The sequence below is a fragment of the Anomaloglossus baeobatrachus genome, chromosome 5 (assembly GCF_048569485.1).
Source record: "Anomaloglossus baeobatrachus isolate aAnoBae1 chromosome 5, aAnoBae1.hap1, whole genome shotgun sequence".
Classification (NCBI taxonomy): Eukaryota; Metazoa; Chordata; class Amphibia; order Anura; family Aromobatidae; genus Anomaloglossus; species Anomaloglossus baeobatrachus.
Window position 1 is genome coordinate 514,066,084 of NC_134357.1, and position 23,870 is coordinate 514,089,953.

The 23,870-nt window shown below is 43.6% G+C and overlaps 2 protein-coding genes across 4 annotated transcripts in view; both read left to right on the plus strand.

The window, feature by feature from the left end:
* LOC142312022 (uncharacterized) overlaps positions 1 to 17,475 on the plus strand; it is a 34,371-nt gene extending 16,896 nt beyond the window's left edge. For all 3 annotated transcript variants that reach the window (XM_075350895.1, XM_075350896.1, XM_075350897.1), the window contains 4 exons: positions 5,569 to 5,649; positions 5,731 to 5,828; positions 9,928 to 10,018; positions 16,521 to 17,475. In XM_075350895.1, the coding sequence (XP_075207010.1) occupies positions 5,616 to 5,649; positions 5,731 to 5,828; positions 9,928 to 10,018; positions 16,521 to 17,365 (1,068 nt within the window). In that variant the 5' untranslated portion in view covers positions 5,569 to 5,615 and the 3' untranslated portion in view covers positions 17,366 to 17,475. The remainder of the gene's footprint in view (positions 1 to 5,568; positions 5,650 to 5,730; positions 5,829 to 9,927; positions 10,019 to 16,520) is intronic.
* LOC142312863 (uncharacterized) overlaps positions 1 to 23,870 on the plus strand; it is a 402,852-nt gene that overhangs the window by 238,736 nt on the left and 140,246 nt on the right. The gene's annotated exons all lie outside the window — the stretch shown is intronic.

Consider the following 23,870-nt stretch of genomic DNA (forward strand, 5'->3'; position numbering starts at 1 on the left):
ATCGTAGCATGCTGCGTATGGCTGCGTATATTGCACCAGATTTGCTATGGGTGCGAGAAAAATATCGCACGGCATTACATACGCATGTCATACAGATTCTTGATGAGAAAAACCTATACACTCGCACGACACTCACATGTCATACAGATGCTAGGTGAGAAAAAAAAACCGCAGACCATGAAGAGTGAAGGGCAGAAAATGTACGTCCTGGACAAAATGGAGATTTGAATAATTTGAGCAGAATTCTATTACACAAATAAATGTCCTCAGCTGTACCACACAGCTCCTTTCCATGACAGTAATACCCACAGGGCGGTGCCCCCGTACTCTACACAGCGCCACTCCTACAGAGTGTACCCACACAACAATGCCCCCTACACAGCATAGCAACACAGCACCACCCCTACATAGAGTAGCCACATGATGGTGCCCCTGCACTCTACACAACATAGCCACACAACGATACCCCCTACATAGTGTACCCACATGACAGTGCCCTCACACTCTATATAGCATAGCCACACAATGACACCCCTACATAGCATATTCACAAGGCGGTGTCTCTGCACTGTATACAGCATAGCCACCCCTACATAGTGTACCCACATGGTGGTGCCCCTGCACTATACACAGGGTAGCCAGACAGTGCCCCCCGCCCCTACATAGTGTACCCATATGCCTGGCCCCCTACATGGAGCCTGCCTCTGCCCCATGCCTACTTGGTCTTGTCCTGTACTCCACGTGGGCACTTCCACCTCATACACCCACAGCTCTTCTCCCTCCAGCACATACATACATGGCTCCACCCCGGTCACACATGGGTACACCTTATTCATACTTGACTCTACCCCATCCATCTCATACACACTCATATCAGCTTCATACACACATGGTTCTGTCCTGTCCACACTTTATCATTTTTTTTGTGTGTTTTTCTGCTTATATTGTTTGTTAATGACCATTATGTGTCCACCTGCATGAGGAGCGCGGGGCCTTGCTGAGCTTTCTTGTAGTAATACCGAGTGTGGCTCTCTCGGGCTGTGCTCCTTTATCCTCCCAGATAACCCCACACTGGTTTATTCCCAGTCACACATGGCTCCTCTATCTTCCCCTGTCAGTCTGAGGCCTTGGTAAGCACAGAGAGGTGAGTCCCTGGAGTTGGGGCCTCCACATTGGGCACAGCTTGTCCTGGCTGGATGGATTTCATGCTTGATGATGATATAAAATTGGTAACTAAGAGCCTCATGTTTTATACGTGTATAGAAGAAGGAATTCATGTAGTCATTAATGGCGGTGTGCTGACCCATCGTGTATGACTATATATCACCACAGCTTATTTGTGCTCCTGTACATTAATACTACAGGTGTGCGGCTCTGAGCTTTCTTGTATGGATAATGTGATATCATCACAGGTCCTGTAAGCACAGAGCAGCCATATATCCAGTGTGCAGCTCTGCAGGTGGAGGGGTGTGGAGACTCCCCATTACTGGGTGCAGGGAGCATTAACCCCTTCAGTATTGGGAATATTTAGGTGTTTTTGTGGTGCCACCATCTAAAAACAAAACCTTTTTTTTTTCTGTTACTTTTCCTCTGATAGATACATACAGTCATATGAAAAAGTGTGGGCACCCCTATTAATGATAACATTTTTTCTTTATAACAATTTGGGTTTTTGCAACAGCTATTTCAGTTTCATATATCTAATAACTGATGGACTGAGTAATATTTCTGGATTGAAATGATGTTTATTGTACTAACAGAAAATGTGCAATCCGCATTTAAACAAAATTTGACCGGTGCAAAAGTATGGGCACCCTTATCAATTTCTTGATTTGAACACTCCTAACTACTTTTTTCTGACTTACTAAACCACTAAATTGGTTAAGTAACCTCATTGAGCTTTGAACTTCATAGGCAGGTGTATCCAATCATGAGAAAAGGTATTTAAGGTGGCCACTTGTTGTTCTCCTATTTGAATCCTTTTTGAATGAGGTTTATTCTACTAAAAGAAAATGTGCAATCCGCATTTAAACAAAATTTGACCGGTGCAAAAGTATGGGCACCTCAACATAAAAGTGACATTAATATTTTGTAGATCCTCCTTTTGCAAAAATAACAGCCTCTAGTCGCTTCCTGTAGCTTTTAATGAGTTCCTGGATCCTGGATGAAGGTATATTTGACCATTCCTGTTTACAAAACAATTCCAGTTCAGTTAAGTTTGATGGTCGCCGAGCATCGACAGCACGCTTCAAATCATCCCACAGATGTTCAATGATATTCAGGTCTGGGGACTGGGGTGGCCATTCCAGAACATTAATTGTTCCTCTGCATGAATGCCTGAGTAGATTTGGAGCGGTGTTTTGGATCATTGACTTCCTGAAATATCCATCCCCTTCGTAACTTCAACTTCGTCACTGATTCTTGCACATTATTGTCAAGAATCTGCTGATACTGAGTTGAATCCATGCGACCCTCAACTTTAACAAGATTCCCGGTGCCGGCATTGGCCACACAGCCCCAAAGCATGATGGAACCTCCACCGAACATTTTACTGTGGGTAGCAAGTGCTTTTCTTGGAATGCCATGTTTTTTTTGCTTCTATGCATAACGCCTTTTTGTATGACCAAACAACTCAATCTTTGTTTCATCAGTCCACAGGACTTTCTTCTAAAATGTAACTGGCTTGTCCAAATGTGCTTTTGCATATCTCAGGCGACACTGTTTGTGGCGTGCTTGCAGAAATGGCTTCTTTCGCATCACTCTCCCATACAGCTTCTCCTTGTGCAACGTGCGCTGTATTGTTGACCGATGCACATGGACACCATCTGCAGCAAGATGAAGCTGCAGGTCTTTGGAGGTGGTCTGTGGATTGTCCTTGACTGTTCTCACCATTCTTCTTCTATGCCTTTCTGATATTGTTCTTGGCCTGTCACTTCTGGGCTTAACAAGAACTGTACCTGTGTTCCTCCATTTCCTTACTGTGTTCCTCACAGTGGAAACTGACAGTTTAAATCTCTGAGACAACTTTTTGTATCCTTCCCCTGAACAACTATGTTGAATAATCTTTGTTTTCAGATCATTTGAGAGTTGTTTTGAGGAGCCCATGATGCCACTCTTCATAGGAGATTCAAATAGGAGAACAACTTGCAAGTGGCCATCTTAAATACCTTTTCTCATGATTGGATACACCTGCCTATGAAGTTCAAAGCTCAATGAGGTTACTAAACCAATTTAGTGCTTTAGTAAGTCAGTAAAAAGTAGTTAGGAGTGTTCAAATCAAGAAATTGATAAGGGTGCCCATACTTTTGCACCGGTCAAATTTTGTTTAAATGCGGATTGCACATTTTCTATTAGTACAATAAACCTCATTTCAATCCAGAAATATTACTCAGTCCATCAGTTATTAGATATATGAAACTGAAATAACTGTTGCAAAAACCCAAATTGTTATAAAGAAAAAAAGTTAACATTAATAGGGGTGCCCAAACTTTGTCATATGACTGTATTACCCAACACTGAAAGATTGGAAACGCGTATAGATCAAAAATTACGGGGCCGCTTACTTCTCCATCACACGCAGTATAATGTTTCCATAGCATCGCCATTCCTCCACACACATTTTTATGGACACATTACTATTCTGTAGCATAAAACACTATAAATGGTCCTGTAAATGATTTTTAAATAGCTGCTGAGAAAAAAACGTATAGAGATGTCACAGATGCTCAGCAAGAAAAAAATTACGCACTCACATGACATGCGCATGACGCTCGTCCAACTTTTCTGGATGAAAATCAGAAATATTATTTATTTTATTTTTTTTTTTTATACACTGAGCCTCACAGGAGGACTAACATATCAGCTAGAAGACATTTGTAGCACCCACAGGGCAAAGGATTAACTTTACTCGTCGCTAGGCCTGGTGATGTCTGGTCTGGGGATGTCACAGGTGGCACTGCCCGACTTTGTGGCCCAAAGGCATACAATAATAGGGGGGGTTTGATGATGGGGAGGATTTGTCTTGTGACACCACCTGCGCAATGTGGCCAGGGATTAGCCGCCACTGCTGTCGCTGTCCTTCGGGGTGGATGGTTGTAGCAGCTGAGATGTTCCTGCTCCCCACAGGTGGAGCGGGCCCCGGGGAGGATGATTAGGTGTTAGTGATGGTTGGTGCCGATGCACGGGGCGAAGGCGCCGGCAAGGACTGGCGGTCACAGTCTCTGTGGTTTTCAGGTTTCTTTACTCACAGCTCTAGTTTGCTAGATGATACCGGTCACCGCCGTGATGGGCTCCAATTGATCCCGGATCTGTTGGAGGTCAGAACCAGTACGGTGATCGATGGGGCCCTTCCTCCTTGTGCCGCTTTAGGTGGAGCCAAGTGGCCTGAAGCAACTTGGGGACCCGGTTCTTGAAAAGTCAACTCCTGTCCCGTATGCAGGTGCTGCGTGTCTCTGGTGGGGCCTGACTTAGATCATGACCTCGGACCCTATGTAGCACTGTGCTCTGGGAACTGTGGTGGCCAGAAGGACCTACAATCCCCCTGGCCTGCAGATTTTGGTGATACCACTTGAAGTATGTTCCACCCTAGTATTCTGCTCCCTGCACTGTGCGGTTCCTGAAGGAGAAATTAAGCTCTCCCCTTACCTTAGCGACCGTATTCTCCTGCGTCCCACCAGAGCCACTGGGAAACCTGACCCCTCTCCTGCTGGAGAATCCCTCACTGTTGTGTTGGCTCCTAACTCCCTCTGGTGGCTGCTTCTCACCTGGCTCCTTGTCACTAGTGGGTGGCAGCCCCACATGTTGGTGACTACTTTAAGACCTGACCCTAACCCGGTCCCCATTAGGGAGGGCAACCTGATGGTGTGTATGAGTTGTGTGTTGTGAAACCAGTACCGACCTCCTCTGGATACAGGATGAATACCAAACCTTAAGTGAGGTGCAGTACCCTGTGGCGACTGAAGCCTCAGGGGTGCCACACATTCATCAGCACCATCACTGGTACATTACATTGTAAGTTACATTGATAACTTATAGCAATCCGAGCTAGCTGTGTAACACAGACAGCATCTGCCTGATAGGACACAATAAGATTTCAGCCTGGGGAAGACGGGAAACATTCATATTGGCTGCTGGTGGTAATGTAGTTTGTGACGCACTCTGGCCAAATATGTTTATAGAGCTGTATTAGATAATGAAGATGTCGTCCTCATCCTGAAGTAGATATTTCTCATCTCACGTGTAATGAATATCTCCTTCAGTATTGTGAATGCTGATTCTAGTCTCAGTAAAAGATACATGAATTAGTGATATGGAAGAGGAGTCTGAGAAACATATTCAGCTGCAGATTGTGTGGAACAAACTGTTTGTGGTGTGTGGCCTAATACATATGTATGTTTTATTTGCTTGTGTCCCCTGCCAGTCTGTTTTTTCTGGTGAGTGCTGAGGAACCTATAATCACTACAGCTAATCAATGACCATATGAAGAGATCGAGGGAATGACGGTATCATTGTATGTGTCAGGTTGCTATATGATGTAATGTAAGGAAGTTACCATGTATGTCTCCATAGACGAGTAGGAATATTTAGAAGGACGCGAAGATTTGGAGAAGGACGTCATGATGGCGGTTCCCCAGCCCCCCACATCACCAGGTAATAGACAGGACTAAATATACACGGCCTATAATTATCTCTATGTAAAGAATGTAAAGTCCCTGTATGTGTTTCCTCCAGTTCTATCCAGTAAGAGGACAACACCAGAAAGATGTCCCCATCCTCGTCTTCTGCAGGACATTAAACAAGAAAATCCCGATGTTCCTCAGGATGATGAGGTAGATGGAGAGAAGGTGTCATGAAATGTCCCCTATGACGTGAAATATAAACAAACACCCTATATTTAATATTGTTAAATAGACTTTATAGATATACACTGTGTGCAGAATTATTAGGTAAATGAGTATTTTGATCACATGATACTTTTTATACAAGTTGTCCTACTCCAAGCTGTATAGGCTTGAGAGCCAACTGCCAATTAAGTAAATCAGGTGATGTGCATCTCTGTAATGAGGAGGGGTGTGGTGTAATGACATCAACACCCTATATAAGGTGTGCTTAATTATTAGGCAACTTCCTTTCCTTTGGCAAAATGGGTCAGAAGAGCTCTGAAAAGTCCAAAATTGTGAGATGTCTTGCAGAGGGATGCAGCAGTCTTGAAATTGCCAAACTTTTGAAGCGTGATCACTGAACAATCAAGCATTTCATGGGAAATAGCCAACAGGGTCGCAAGAAGCTTGTTGGGCAAAAAAGGCGCAAAATAACTGCCCATGAATTGAGGAAAATCAAGCGTGAAGCTGCCAAGATGCCATTTGCCACCAGTTTGGCCATATTTCAGAGCTGCAACGTTACTGGAGTATCAAAAAGCACAAGGTGTGCCATACTCAGGGACATGACCAAGGTAAGGAAGGCTAAAAAACGACCACCTTTGAACAAGAAACATAAGATAAAACGTCAAGACTGGGCCAAGAAATATCTAAGACTTTTCAAAGGTTTTATGGACTGATGAAATGAGAGTGACTCTTGATGAATCAGATGGATGGCCTAGAGGCTGGATCAGTAAGGGGCAGAGAGCTCCGACTCGGACTCGCCAGCAAGGTGGAGGTGGGATACTGGTATGGGCTGGTATCATCAAAGATGAACTTGTGGGACCTTTTCGGGTTGAGGATGGAGTGAAGCTCAACTCCCAGACCTACTGCCAGTTTCTGGAAGACAACTTCTTCAAGCAGTGGTAAAGGAAGAAGTTGGTATCGTTCAAGAAAACATGATTTTCATGCAGGACAATGCTCCATCACATGCATCCAACTACTCTACAGCGTGGCTGGCCAGTAAAGGTCTAAAAGATGAAAAAATAATGACATGGCCCCCTTGTTCACCTGATCTGAACCCCATAGAGAACCTGTGGTCCCTCATAAAATGTGAGATCTACAGGGAGGGAAAACAGTACACCTCTCGGAACAGTGTCTGGGAGGCTGTGGTGGCTGCTGCACCCAATGGTGATAGTAAACAGATCAAGAAACTGACAGAATCTATGGATGGTAGGCTGTTGAGTGTCATCATAAAGAAAGGTGGCTATATTGGTCACTAATTGTTTGGGTTTTGTTTTTGCATGTCAAAAATGTTTATTTCTAAATTTTGTGCAGTTATATTGGTTTACCTGGTGAAAATAAACAAGTGAGATGGGAATATATTTGGTTTTTATTAAGTTGTCTAATAATTCTGCACAGTAATAGTTACCTGCACAAACAGATATCCTCCTAAGATAGCCAAATCTAAAAAAAAACCCACTCCACCTTCCAAAAATATTAAGCTTTGATATTTATGAGTCTTTTGGCTTGATTGAGAACATAGTTGTTGATCAATAATAAAAATCCTCTAAAATACAACTTGCCTAATAATTCTGCACACGGTGTATAGGAGTGTAATTGGACATTGATGATGAGACCATCGGAACAAAACCATATAAGATATTCACAAAGAAAAACCGACAAAAGGTCAATTATAAAAAATTCTTTATTGAATTAATTAAAATTATTAAAACCAGGGTAGGGAGTGAAATCACCTAAATATGTAGAAAAAATGAGGGCGGTGTGTGATATATACAAATATTATTTACTGCTTATGATAAAATATAATATTTTTTTTTGTCTAGTAGCAAAATCACCTACTATATTTTTCCGACTATAAGACGCACCGGACCATAAGACAAACCCTGGTTTCAGAGGAGGAAAATAAAATTTTAAGCAAAAAATGTGGTCATGACTAGTGTTGAGCGGACCCGGATCTGAAAAATCCGGATCCGCACGGTTCGAGGTTCCGATCCGAGTCCGACCAGTACCCGGGATCCGTGGTGCACGATCCGGGTCCGTTTTTTTTTTTTCTCTCTCTTTCTCTCTCTCTCTCTTTCTCTTTCTCTCTTTTTCCCTCTTTTTCTCTTTCTCTTTCTCTTTCTCTTTCTCTTTCTCTTTCTCTTTCCGGATCCGTCGGCCCCGGATTATAGCCGATCCGCTTAACTCTAGTCATGACACACTGTTATGGGGCGAGGATCTGCTGCTGACACTGTTATGGGGGGTAATGTCCCCAAAATCTCCACTAAGGTAACCCATCCTAGTAATGAACCTCCTGCCTTGTATATGATCCCCATCCTTGTATATATGTCCACCATCCTGGTATGTGCCCATATCCAGGTATCGTATATGCCCGCATCCAGGTATATGCCCACATCCTGATATGTGCCCCTATCCTGCTATATACCTCCATCCTGGTATATGGCCTGCATCTTGTGGCACACAAAAAATAAACGTTTATACTCCCCTTTCTTCGCTCCATGCAGCATTGCTCGTTTTTCTGTTTGTGCCAGCAGCAGCGCCGCTGACCTGTGTGGAGCCGTGACCATTCCCTGCAGCATCGTGATCACCGCCTGTCTGCCTGCCCGCTGACCTGTGTGGAGCGGTGCGCCCAGGGATGATGTCATTTACGTGCTCACCACTCTCCACACACATCAGTGGGCCGGCAGAAAGGAAGATATCGCGATGCTGCAGGGATCGGTGGCTGGTGAGTATACTTATTCACTGCCCCCCGCGCTGATGATGATGCAGTGAATATAGCCACACATGATCACTCCAGGCTGTAGTTGCCAGGGGTGATCACGTGGGGCGGCTGTTAATTATGCGCACATCCCCCGCCAACCTATCAGCGCCGGCGTCAGCGCTGAAAGATGATGGGCAGGAGGATGCAGTGCATATAAATTGAGGCTAATGAGTGGGCGCACGTGGTCACGGCAGGCGCTGCTACAGCCTGCTCATGCCGCCGATCACCTGATCCACCGCAGCACCCTCATTCCCCGTAGCATGCATTCGGACTATAAGACGCATCTCCCACTTTCCCCCCACATGTGGGGGAAAAAGTGCGTCTTGTAGTCTGAAAAATATGGAAATATTATTACTATTTGCACTTTATTAATTATATTACTATTAGGGTCACTATTTATTAATTTATCACCTAATATAAGATTTATTTATTTATCTTCATTATTGATACCAAGATGTATTTAATAGGAATTTCTCTGCAAACCTGCACTTTATATTTATTGATTTTTTTTTTATTTTATTTTTATCACTACCATTGAATACTATGTATTGATCCAGTGTGCCTGGACACTGTGATATTTATTGAATATTAATTGTTACATATAGGCGAACACTCAAATTATATGTCACATGTGGTCCTTTTTTGTGGAATTGTTATCTTGGATAATTTTATACTATTTAATTCTGGATATCATTTAGATATAAATATATTGTTGTAGAGAGATGTTATACATATGGGTGTGGATATATTATAATTTATTAACATATTCCATTATTTTCTTCAATAATTTATTATATTACCATATATTTGCACTTTATATTTAATCTGCATTTATTATCTGTCATATCTATATTGCCCCAGTATTATAATTTTCTATATATATAATTTGATTAATACATATCCACTAGGTGGATATATATATATATATATATATATATATATATATATATATATATATATATATATATATATATATATATATATATATATATACTGTATACAGTATGTTTTCTACATATTTATGTAATTTCACTCCCTACCGTGGTTTTATTATTTTTTTTAATTCAATAAAGACATTTCTATATTTGACCTTTTTGTTGGTTTTTCTTTGTGAATATTTCCGCTATGATGTGTAGACGGCTGTGAGGTCTTGTGTTCAGTGTCGTTTATCCACCAGTATTATATGTTTTATAATTGTGTAATGAGAACTGTGGAAATGGCCGGATTAGAACTGATAATGTATGCAATTTCATAATCTGTCTGTGACTTTTATAATATTTGTTTCAGGGTGAAGATCTGACCTATATTAGTATTGCTGGGACATATGTGAGCGGTGATGAGCGGTGTAAAGAGGAGATTCCTACATATGACTACCCAGGTGAGTAGTGACCACTAAATTCAGAGAAGTCACAGATTCTCCTCAGTCACCGGCTGAGGCTGCTTTATCGGCGGTGTAGTTCGGCCATATCGCAACCACAGTCACCATACTGCAGCACACTCACTATACACTGATCCACCTAAAACTGTCCTCATTGGTGTGGGCGTTGATGGTCCTCTTTTTGTAGTCAGATCCATTTTGGGGAGAGCTTACAGGCCAGAGAGCCCACCCGAACCTCAGGAATTAGAAACTGTTCCTTACCTGCCCGAATCTCTAACCTATAAAACCAAATACCATCAAATGTAGAATGTGCTGACAACTTAAAATATCTTGTGGAGAAAAATATAATCAGCATAATGGACCCGTAAGAGAAAGCGGAGAGTAATGAGGCCGTTGCCTTCCCAGAATCCTGGTTTCTTCCTGAATTAATCTACCTTCTCTCCCTTTTATGCTGCTGAATCTACTCATAAGGTCCCTACAAGACCAGGTCCAGTCTTTCTGACCAAAGTTCACTATTATGTCCATTTTCTTCTTTTATTGTCCTCTATTTCTACTGATTTTCTATGTGTGATTATGGGGTGTTTGCCTTCTCTGAGTCTCCTATTCCTTGGTGGTCTTATTTTAATGTCAGACATTCAGCACAGGCAATGAAGACTTTTATTAAAGGGAACCAATCACCAGTATTTTAGTATATAACCTAAAGCCAGTGCTATACTGGCACTATCAGGTTGAGTCTATACATACCTTTAGTGGTCAGCTAGGATGTATATAACGCGCCCACGGGGTCTGGGGTTTACCAGTCACCGGGCCGCGGTGCTTCTCCTGGGTCGCCGTGGTGGCCTTACCTGGTTCTGTGACCCCCGGCGGTGTCAATAAAGCTGAGGATGGGGATCATGGGATAGTTCGTGACGCCACCTGTGGTGTGCAGCTATAATGGGAGCCGCCGCTGCGGAGGGTCTCTCTCTTCTGGGGCGGATGGTAACGCAGCTCGTGTGTTGCAGCTCTCCACAGGTACAGCTTGGCCCCAGGGAGGATGATAGGAGTGGTAGTAGTTGCCTATCACGCCGGGGCGCGATGTTGAAAGCGCCAGCAGTAATGGGACAACAGAGGGTGCAGTTCAAGTTCTTTACTCACTGGAAGCACACTGCCATTGGAGCACTGAGCTACGCTGTGATGGGCTGCAGCCGATCCTGGATACTTCGGAGGTCAAGGCCGGTGTTTCCTTCTGTGCGTCATTTTTCGACCTTTCCCTCCGCCCCCAGCTCCTGGGCCATGGAACGGGTCACAGGTGCCTTCTGCACTCCCCGCGAAGCCTGGGATCCCCCTTCTTTCCTAAGGACCCGGATCGAGCTTCCAGCTCCATATCACGGGCCCCGAACTGTCCGAGTCTCTGCTTATGTCCTCCTGAGTACGACCTGGCGCTTCCTGCGCCCGGAGCTGACTGACTTAGTGTGATGGCTCCTAAGTACCCCTGTTGGTGCCCCGCCTCCCGGGTTCCTGAACTAGTGGGCAACAGGTCCCACACCTCGTGATGGCCACCCTTACACCTACCCTAGCCCAGTCCCAGGTGAAGAGCTCCTGTGTTATGTGATGGTTGAGTGTGTTGTTGGTGGTTTACTGGTGGGTGACGACCCCTTCCGTCTCCGAGATGAATACTGCACCTCGGGGGAGGTGCAGTACCCTGTGTCGCCAGAAGCTGCAGGGGCGCCACATATAGGTTTTGAAATCCAATAAAGTAAAGTTTATAAAATCATCAGCTTCTTGAGTGACACCAGCTGAGAAGCAGGTAATATCCGTGGGGGGGGGGTTATTCATAGTTATCCCCTCCCCTGTTAGAATTGGCATAAGTATTATGCAATCGATTTAATTTTTGACTTGCAGGACCTGACTATCAGGGGGAGGGGATGACTATGTATTCCAACCCCACCCAATATTATCTGATCCTCAGCTGCGATCACTCAAGAAGCTGATGATTTTATAAACTTTACTTTCGTGGATTTCAAAACCTGAACATCTGAGCTGACCACTAAAGGTATGTATAGAATCAGCCTGATCGTGCCAGTATAGCACTGGCTTTAGGTTATGTACGAAAATTCTGGTGATTGGTTCCCTTTAAAGACACGTTAGTAGTGGACTATGTTAATATTTTTTTTTTAACTTTGTAATGTGTCTTCCAGAAACCCCGACCCTCTTTTTTTTTTTTAATCTGTCCTAACAGTGACAGCTGATCCCCAATCAGTGCTGTTACCTATGTTAGTGCCGCTGTCAGTGTATGACAGTTGTATGTACATGGAAAGTTCTCTGCTGCACTCACACCGGCACCCTCCTGAAAATTAAAAAAAACAAACTTAAAATGCTATAAAAAAAGTATGAGATGTATAAAAAAAATTAAATTACACCTATTCTCCCCGTTTAAAAATAAATTAAATTTAAGAAATATTTATTTCCACAAACAGAATCTGGTTGAAATATAAAAAAAATAAAATAATTAGCCTGTGTTGTTGTATGTACAAAAATATGGTATCAAGGGAAAAAGCATTGTGGGTCCCAGACAATAGTGCCAAATAATTTGTATTTTTTTTCTAACATTATCTTATTTTTCACCACTAAAAAAATCCCCAAATAATATAATTCTACTAATAATCAATGGTTTTTACCATACAATGAAGACCATAGATACAAGAAACGATATTAGAATTCAATTTTTTTTTTTTTTTTTTAATACCTCATCCCACCTAGTATTTTTTTGTATGGTAAAATAAATGGTGTCATTCAAAACTGCAATTCATCCACCAAAAAAACAAAGAACCCTAATATGGCTTGTCAGGGAAACACAAGAAGACTGTGGCTGTTAGAAGAGAGGAAAAACTCCCCCCAATAATATGAAGTTGCCCTGTCATGAACGAGTTAACATATGTTTGGATTGCTGAAAGATGCCAAGTTGCTAAATCATTACCAACTGTTGGAGCTGAGTGAGATTATTTTAGTAGATGCGCTACTTGTGGGGGGCACAGGGCAGGTAGTGGTAGTAATTTATACAGGGGATACAAACCGCAGCACAGCTGCTCAACAACCCCTTGCCTCCCAGCAGCCACCCCACTTAAGACTCAGGCATAGTTAATTCTTCGAACCATTCTCCCTGAGACAATAAAATGCACTCCAGTGTTTTGTCTTGCAACCATGGAACTTTAATATTCTGCTTTACAACATCTGTCTTAACTTGCACTGCTTCTGGTTCTGACGGGATTCCCTCCAGTCTCCACTTTCACACATAATTTAACAGCTTGGCACCTGGGCTTCATTAGATCCCTCTAGGCACCTCATTCTCCTACCTGAAATCGCACTACACAAACCGATTCAAATAGTCCTTAAGCCTATCCTTCCCACCCGCAGGGATTAGCTTGCACTTTGGAAGGGCTATGTGTGACAGCACTCCTCTGTTCATACTTAGGCCAGGACCTACCCTTCTCAGACAAGGGCCCACTGACCTTTGGTCTCGCAGGGGATTTCTTAGGGTTTCGTAATCGAGGAAAACTAACGCCTCCCCAACTGACCAGACTATACCCCGCTTCTGGGGACGCAGTTCCACAGTCCTGAATGTGCAGGACTCCGCATGTCCGTGATCAAAGGGGTGATCCTTAGGATCGATAATTACAAAGAGCAAGCCCAAACTTAAACTCTTTATTTCCTACTAGGGACTCTCCTTCCCTCCTTCTATGTCCTGTCCTATATATACACTACCCTATCCTCCTTTTCTCTTAACCCATTTGCTGCCTACCCAGGTGCCAGGACTAAAGCCACACTGCCACCTGGGGGCCATTTACAAATACACATACAATTTATTAAAGCAGACTGCCCCGTGCCTTGTGCCGGCTACTTCTGCAGGGGAGGTAGCGGAGCCTTGACCCTTCCACACCCACCTACATACTCACAAAAAGTTAGGGATATTTTCCTTTTTTTGGTATAGCTTACAGAAAACAAAAAGTTCACGCTACAGTGATATATTATCATGAAAGTAGAACATTTATGCAGGAGCATGCAATGGTGATTTTTCTCATTGCAAACAATTTAATGAAACGAGCCAACAACAATAGTGTTTTAAATCCCCCCCCCCCCCAAAAAAAAGTCAATGTCCCAATAAGTATCATGTGGCCTTGAGCATCAATTACAGCTAAACAACGTCTCCTGCTGTTCACAAATGTAGTTATTGTCTGCTAAGGAATGGCATCCCACTTTTCTTTAAGGACAGCCCTCAGGTCATTGAGGTTCTGGGGTACAGTGTCATGAGCCTCTACATGGTGACTCAGCTGATCATATAGGTTTTCTATGGGATTCAGGTCTGGCGAAAGTGATCCTTTAAAGGGAATGTGCTGGGTTTTTTTTTTTATTTTTGTATTAATAGTAATTATGGAATCCTTTATTATTAATACAAAATTAAATTCACTGTTTATTTAGTATTTAATTTTTTTTAACTGAAACACTGAGGGCTGACAATTTGGATTTGCTGTGTGTAACGACAGTTACCTCAAATACGACAGTCCCTGTGCATACGATATGATAGTCTGGCTCTGACCATATGTCGTGCATTGTAATTGCTTCCTGCTGTGACCTGGACACGCCCCCCCCTGGGCTGCCCAGATCGGAGACCATCGCCATCTTTGTGGAGCCCACAGCGTATGTTGTGCGTTCCACTTTCACCCTGTAACCGCGCAGTGCTAGTCGAACGGTGACACTGTGCTGACAGAAGGGTTGAGCCTAGAATGTATGGGTTTCTTCGAGGTCCTGACTGCAGCCCGTACATTCTAGTGTCTTCATTAGCAGCTAATGTACTCCAGTAAGTACATTAGCTGCGATCCCCGGTTGCTCCTCCTCTCACTGTACTTAGTGGTGACAGTAGTAGCTGCTGAGACACCAGGTTCACAGAAGGAGGTGCCGGGTGTGGAGGTCTGGGATGGGATGACTACCGGGGCTTAACATCTATAGTACAATGCCTGGCTGCAGATCACTGCTATCCACCTTTGTGTTCAAAGCAAAGCAGAGAAATCACATGCTGCTGTGCTCTGAACACCCTGAAACAGGTCTGTATTATGGGGCACTGTATATCATGTCGCATGGTATTGCGGAGGACTGTATATCATGGGGCACGGTATTGTGGAGCATGGAATATCATGGAGCATGGTATTGTGGAGCATGGTATATCATAGGGCATGGTATTGTGGAGGACTGTATATTATGGGGCACGGTATTACGGAGCATGGTATATCATGGGACACGGTATACAGTGGAGCATGGTATATCATGGCGCATGGTATACAGTGGATCACAATGCCAGCCATCCTTGGTTACACTTTAGACATGTCACGAATCAGGATCACTTTGCGGTCACCAACAAAATGGCTTCACATTGATCCCAAATTTCATCCTCCCTTATCCTTTTGGAAACAACCAGAATGGGGGGAGGAGGATATGTGACATCAGACACATGAGAGCAGATTCTGCCCACTTTTACTGCAGTTGTAATCCATGCTAGTTTTACACTTGGTTTTCAGCAGCTCACTTTTGGAGGGTCTATATTTTATAAAACTACTCTCCTCCTACTATCCAAAACCACATTCAGGATGTTTATTAACCCTTTAGGTGCTTAACAGGAACTAATACCATGTGAAATTCAAACATGAGAAATTCATTTTTTCCCCCACTAAAATGTTATTTATTTTTCATATTGAAAAAAAAAAGTAAAATTAAACAATGGACTTCACATATTATTCTAGAACGTCTCCTGAATCCGACAATACCCTATCAATGATTGTGTACTAATATTTGGAAACATGGCAGGGCTCGGGAGGAACGGCCTTTTAGCTGTAGGAAAATAGATTTGCTGGAATATTCTGCAGACCCCCCTAACATGCCAGAACGGGAAAAAGTAGAACAGTTGAAAACCTCATAAAGGGGGATTCATCTATAGGTGTAGTGACTTTGACCCCATGGGCACTTTTTTAGAAATTTTCTCATATTGGATATTGCAAAGTGAAAATTACTAACCTGCCATTTTAGTTCCCAAAAAGTATTTGGCTTCAGTTTCTGGAGACAATCACATCGTAAATTAAGAGGATTCTTCAAGCTACAGCAATGCTAAACATGTAGATGGTAACTGTAGTTTGGGCACACTGCACGGCTAAGAAGGGGGATTGCTGTATTAATTTAAGGAAGCCATGTTGCCTTTCAAGGGACCTTGAGCTACCACTAATCAGAGAATTTATTTTACCTTAAACTAAGTGAGGGGCTTAGTTTTTGCAGGGCGAATAGAAGTTTAATTGGTAACAAAGGCAGCATAACACCAGGATCTACTGGCTCATGGTTAAAGGTCTACTGTTAAATTTTGAACTGTTTTTGTCTTACTGAAATAAGATTTCTATCAACATTTTATGGATAAATGCTGTAAAATGATTTTTAAAGATTTTTTTTTTTTTTCCAGAATAATTTTTGGTTTCATTCTTGGCAGGTGACTGTACCATGAAATCAGAGGGACAACAGCCATCTTCATTTTTTAAATCTGAAGACTTTAATATCACACAAGATGCAAATGAAGCAAAAACTATTTTTCCAGATATTCCTTCATCCTTTTCCAGTGAAGATCTATCATCTAATCTTTCTAACCAAGTCCTATCTTCTGATTCATCACCGACCATTTGGAAAAATAAAAATCCAAGTGGTCTTACAGCAAAGAAGATATTTTCAAGTACAGAATATGGAACAAGCATTTCCCTCATAGAGTCTCAAAAAGATCATACAGAGCAGGAAATATGTTTTTGTTCAGAATGTGGGAAATATTTTGACAAAAAATATCTTTTTAAATGGAAGGGAATTTACACATTGGAAAATCCATATTCATGTCCAGAATGTGAGAAACCTTTTGCAAATCAATCGAAACTCATTACACAGGAGAGAATTCACACAGGGGAGAAGCTATATTCATGTTCAGACTGTGGGAAATGTTTTAAGGACAAATCACAGTTTGCAAGACATCAGAGAATTCACACAGGGGAGAAGCCATATTCCTGTTCAGATTGTGGGAAATGTTTTACACGTAAATCAAATCTTGTTACACACCAGAGAGTTCACACAGGGGTGAATCCATTTTCCTGTTCAGAATGTGGGAAATATTTTAGATATAAACCACATCTTACAAGACATCAGAAAATTCACACAGGGGAGAAGCCATATTCATGTTTAGATTGTGGGAAATGTTTTAACCGGAAATCACATCTTGTAACACATCAGAGAATTCACACAGGGGAGAATATAGGAAATGTTTACCATGTGGGAGATGTTTTACAGACAATTTGAACATTGTTAGACATGAGAGAAGACACTTAGGGAAAAAGCTATAATGTCAATGTCTGATCTAACTTCTTCTATCTTATTGATATTAGAACAATAAATGTTCAAATTCCAAATTACGTTTTTAATATACAAACCTTTCCTTATTGGTAGGAACATCTGGTGTGATCCAATAGTTTAAATGACTTTCCTGCTGAGTATATTCCAATACAGCATAATCCTAATATATCATAGGTGTTGCCAACTGAAGCCTACATTTCAGACATTTGACAATTCTTTTTTGTGTCAATTGAATCCTATGTATAATGAACATTTCCAAAATTCTTTATTCTGTTCAAGCATACTAGAATATTGTGGGTCATTTATTGGTCCTATTACATTCTCTTAATTACTTAAGGAGCAGAAGTCGGCTTATCCTCATTATGGCATTGGATAGCCAGGATAATCTTAATATTGCAATTTCTTAGTAACAAACCAGTTTTTTTTTGTTTTTAATATATCTTTTTCCTTTTTTAAAGGGGTTGTTTCACATACAAAGTAGATTTTAATCCATAGATATTGGAATTCAAATATACACAATTGGATGTGGCCCCCTCCCCCGTCACCGCGCACAGTAATAATGAGACATAGAGCGTCCGGCGCCGCTCTATGCATCATCATTCTCCCCCTATGCTTGCGCGGTGACGTCACTCCTGTGCGACTGCTGTACTGAGTGCACAGAGCACAGGACGATTGGATGCTGAACTCAGCAGCGGAGGAAAGGAGGACAGAGGTGAGGACGAGCAGTGGTGGTGGAAGAGGAGAGTGGTGAAGACAGCAGCGGTGGAATGAGGAGTCGTGAGGACAGAGCAGGGGTGGAAGGAGGAGAGAGGTGAGTACTTGTTGGTTTGTTTTTTTGTTTTTTTTTGATAAATTAGTGAGTACACGGTGGCCAGAGGCCTGGGGGGGCTGCATTATACATGGAGGCCTGGAGAGACTGGCTGCATTATTATACATGGAGGCCTGGAGAGACTGGCTGCATTATTATACATGGAGGCCTGGAGAGACTGGCTGCATTATTATACATGGAGGCCTGGAGAGGCTGGCTGCATTATTATACATGGAGGCCTGGAGAGGCTGGCTGCATTATTATACACGGAGGCCGGGAGAGGCTGGCTGCTATATTATACATGGAGGCATGGGGAGGCTGGCTGCATTATTATAGATGGAGGCCTGGAGAGGCTGGGTGCATTATTATACATGGAGGCCTGGAGAGGCTGGCTGCTATATTAGAATATTGTGTTTCATTTATTGGTCCTATTACATTCTCTTAATTACTTAAGGAGCAGAAGTCGGCTTATCCTCATTATGGCATTGGATAACCAGGATAATCTTAACCCCTTCACGACCATGGACGGATCTTTCCGTCATGGATCGTGTCCCGGTAAGCCCCGCCCCCTGCCGCGGGCAGGCGGCGTGGATCGGCATACATATCAGCTGTTTTCAACAGTTGACATGTGTGCCTACATGTTCCGATTGGAATCGCATTCCACCCGGAACATTAACCCCTTAGATCTCGCTGCCAAAGTCTGGCAGTGAGATCTATATGCGCGCGGCCATGTTTTTTACTTACCGCTGCCCCCTCCGGACGTCACGTGAGTGATCACGTGACGTTCGGTGGTTGCCATCGTAGCACAGGGTCATGTGATGACGCCTGCTGCTATGAAGTTTCACTTTCATTCTTCCTCGGCACGGAGCAGAGGAAAAAAAGAAAGTGACTATTTCTGCTGTTTACAGCGGTATAGCTGTGATCAGCAGATAGCGATCAGCAATCGGATTGCTGATCGCTATAGCCCCCTAGGGGGACTAGTAAAATAAAATAAAAAAAGTAAAAAAAAAGTTTTAAAAAATTATAAAAAAACCCAAAAAACCTAAAAGTTCAAATTACTCCCCCTTTCCCCCCATTGAAAATTAAAGGGTTAAAAAATAAATAAATATACACATTTTGGTATCGCCGCGTTCAGAAATGCCCGATCTATCAAAATATAAAATCAATTAATCTGATTGGTAAACGGCGTAGTGGCAAAAAAATTACAAACGCCAAAATTACGTTTTTTGGTCGCCGCAAGTTGTACGCAAAATGCAATAACAGGCGATCAAAACGTAGCATCTGCGCAACAATGCTACCATTAGAAACATCAGCTCGAGATGCAAAAAATAAGCCGTCACTGAGCCACAGATCCCAAAAAATAAGAACGCTACGTGTTTCGGAAAATGGCGCAAAACGTGCGCCACTTTTATTGGACAAACTTGTGAATTTTTTTAACCCCTTAGATACAAGTAAATCTATACATGTTTGGTGTCTACAAACTCGCACCGACCTCAGGCATCATACCTACACATCAGTTTTACCATATAGTGAACACCGTGAATAAAATATCCCAAAAACTATTGTGCCATCACACTTTTTTTGCAATTTTTCCACACTTGGAATTTTTTTGCTGCTTTCCAGTACACCATATGGTAAAACTTATGGTTTCATTTAAAAGTACAACTTGTCCCGCAAAAAACAAGCCCTCATATGGCAAGATTGACGGAAAAATAAAAAAGTTACGGCTCTCGGAAGAAGGGGAGCAAAAAACAAAAACGCAAAAACGGAAAGTGCCCCGGGGCTGAAGGGGTTAATACTGCAAAAACAAACCAGTTTTTTGTTTTAATATATATTTTTCCTTTTTAAAGGGGTTGTTTCACATGCAAAGTAGATTTGAATCCATAGATATTGGAATTCAAATATACACAATTGGAAGTGTTAACAAAAATGTTCCTGTGATGAGATATTTTATAAATGTGCCCCTACTATGTACTGTGTAATGGATGTGTCTTACTGTGCAGGAATGTAGTCTGATCATATCACATCACCTGGGCAGGGAACAAAGCATAAGAGAGTATACAGACAGGACAGCATGGGATCACAGCTAGTTCTTTGAGGTAATATATTACTTAAAAACAGACCTCACATAAAGAATCAGCTGTGATTTCATGCTGTCTTGTCTGTAGACTCTTTTGCTTCCTCTCCTGCCCCGAAGATGTGATGTGATCAGACCATGTTCCTGCACAGTCAGACACAGCTATTACACAACACATAGAAGGAGCACATTAATAAGATTTTCATTTTCTGTGATTTTTAAATACATTTTTGGTATCTAAATTGGGCAATTTGACAGCACATACAAAATGGTGGGAAGAAGTATTTTTAAATTTTATAAAAAAAATTTAAAGAGAAAAATTATAATAAAATATCCTAATGCCTATCTTTTTCCACTATCCGGAATGCTGGGTGTAAGATTATTTAGAAATCGTGTGTTGTTGCTCACCACGGTCATATAAAATAAGCCAAGCAACTGGTGTAACCAAAATGTGTGAAGAGCAATAATAAAATATAACTTTTAATAATCACAGATTAAAATATTTTACACACACAACATAAATGGTTGTAAAACCAACCAATAATTACAGCACAAGGAGCTGATGTTATGCAAAGCTCCCACTGTATACACAGAGGACAATAACAGTAAGAGAACCTGGTCCCAAAGAATTCTCTCACTGTGTACACCAGTATGAGTTACCTAAAATAACATAAATTGTATCCAACCGATTTACAGTCATATGTAAAAGTTTGGGCACCCCTATTAACCTTTTTTCTTTATAACAATTTGGGCTTTTGCAAAAGCTATTTCAATTTCATATATCTAATAACTGATGGATTGAGTAATATTTCTGGATTGCAATGAGGTTTATTGTACTAACAGAAAATGTGCAATCCGCATTTAAACAAAATTTGACCGGTGCAAAAGTATGGGCACCTCAACATAAAAGTGACATTAATATTTTGTAGATCCTCCTTTTGCAAAAATAACAGCCTCTAGTCGCTTCCTGTAGCTTTTAATGAGTTCCTGGATCCTAGATGAAGGTATATTTGACCATTCCTGTTTACAAAACAATTCCAGTTCAGTTAAGTTTGATGGTCGCTGAGCATGGACAGCATGCTTCAAATCATCCCACAGATTTTCAATGATATTCAGGTCTGGGGACTGGGATGGCCATTCCAGAACATTGTAATTGTTCCTCTGCATGAATGCCTGAGTAGATTTGGAGCGGTGTTTTGGATCATTGTTTTGATGAAATATCCATCCCCTGCATAACTTCAACTTCGTCGCTGATTCTTGCACATTATTCAAGAAGCTGCTGATACTGAGTTGAGTACCCAGAGGTTAGACACCGGTGGCCATGGTGACAGGGCCTCAGCCTCCTCTGCCGCAGGCCCTTCCTCCAACCAACCTCTCCGGAGGCTGTGGGACCTGAAGGGTGGTCCGGGAATTATTTACAAACCCAAAAGTTATTGGGTGGCCTGCAAGTTCTCGGCCTTGTCTATTGTAAACTTTAAAACATCAACTTTAAAACTTCCACCTTGCGGCAGGTTCCGGCTCCTTTAAGGCCGGCCATTCTCAGGGCATGCTCCCGCAAAGTGCCCGGGCTGCCTGCAGTACCTGCAGATCGCTACCATCATGTTTCCGAAGACGCCAATGACGAACGGGGCCTCATCCTCCGCGACGGACTCCGTATCATCCCCTGAGCTGCTTCCATCTGTCGTCTCCGGTTCTGAGTTGGTACCCACGGGGCCTTCCGGGCTGGGCGCCGTTCCTGACATGGTCGGGTGGACTGCCGGGGCCGACATCCTTCCTGCGGCAGGTGGTTCACCGCCAGCTGTCGCACGGGGAGTCACCACCGGAGCCTCTGGATCCGCCGCTCCTGCGACCGGAACGGGAGCTGTAACCCCCTCCTCGCCGGCGGCAGTCTCTGCTGGCGCCGCCGCTCCAGCGGTCGGCGCAGAGCCGGTATCAGGCTTGGGAGCAGATATCCGCATGCTTTCCTGCACCGCTCTGTTCCCAGGGGGCGGGGCTTCAACCTCCCGCTCTTTCTGTGGGGAAGAAGACTCTGGCGGAATCTTCGCGCTAAAAGATGGCGGATTCTGCAATTTTTCAACGGGTCACTGCTGAATTCTACTTCAAGGAGCATTTCCACCGGTAAGTGGATGTGTGACGCCCTGGGCTAGTCAGGTCGTCCCAGGTAGTCACACACACACACACCCTCCCTAAAAAGGTGACAGCAGCCAAACTTCAAAAACCTTGTCACCTCCCTTCAGGTTTGATGTCCACACCAGGAGAGTGGAGCCAGGCAGTTGGCTCCGTCCACCGAGGAGTTCACAGGCCTGGAGGCAGGAAAAACAGTAGTTCTAAGTAGATTAGCTTTGACTGTGGACTGGAGTAGTCAAGTTCAAGAGAAGACCTGTGACCAAGCCTGCCATAGTCTACCAGGTGTCTGGGTTGAAGCCCAGTCACCTCTGGCAAGGAGGCAGACGGTGGCCGCCTGCAGGAGCTGGGATTACAGCCGGTGGAACCGTAGGGACCGGGGTCAGGTGGTGGCCCGCCGGTACCAAAACGGGGAACCGATTGGAAACCGGAGCACCAGGACCCAGTACGAGGCCCAGAAACAACTAGGCTAAGTCGAATCAACTGATTGAGGACTGGACTTTAGGACCTTTCCCACACAAGACCCGACTGAAAACAACAGCCCAACCATTAGGGTAAAGCCACCGCCAAGGCCTAGAGACCCAAGGGGCCAGCATCTGCGGGCAAACAGGGCTCTCCTGACACCCAGCAAGCCGGGGGGCGGACTACCGTTGCTTAGGCATAGGAGTCATAACATCTATACTAAGGAGGTGCAGGAGAAAGGCGGAAACCACCAACCTGTTAAGGGGAAGCTGCAGCCGACTGCGGGCACCGTCCATCATCCCGTTTGGTTTACCAGAGACTCCAGTGTGTTGTATCATAGTGAGTACACCAGTGCCTTTGGGCCGCGCACCGCACCGCACCGACACACCAGCACCATCCATTCCCCCGCCTCAGCACCTCCCTCGGGCCCCCGGGACCATCACTCCTCTACCCACGGAGGGGGTCAACACCAAGCTGCGCAACACTGTCCCCGGGAGGCCTAGTCAACGGCAGCGGTGGTGTCCATCTATTCACCACAGCCCGTGGGTGGCGTCACGAACTTAATTCTCCTACAAACCACCGCGGCTCCGGCCATGGATCTCCCCACCGAAGTCCCTGCGTGTAGCGCCAAACCCCCTTTTCAGAGCGACGTGACCCTCGGGTCAGTGGAGAGGTTGAGCCACCCACCGACGAGCACGGATCCGAGCGGCTCGGCAGTCGGCCGAGCCCGCGGGGCGGTACACATCGACTCTTCTGGCGTAACGAACAGGATTGAACTCGTCCACTTACCTGTGGAAGTGCACTTTGAAGTTATCATCAGCGGAGTCCCCTTTGAAAAATTGCAGAATCCGCCATCTTGTCGTCTTCCTGTGGCGCGAAGTTTCCCGCCCAAGCCGTCGTCTCTGAGCGAAAGGGCGCGAAAGTAAAACCCCGCGCCCTGAGAGCAGAGCGGTGCAGAAAGCAAGTGAAGTGCCCTGAAA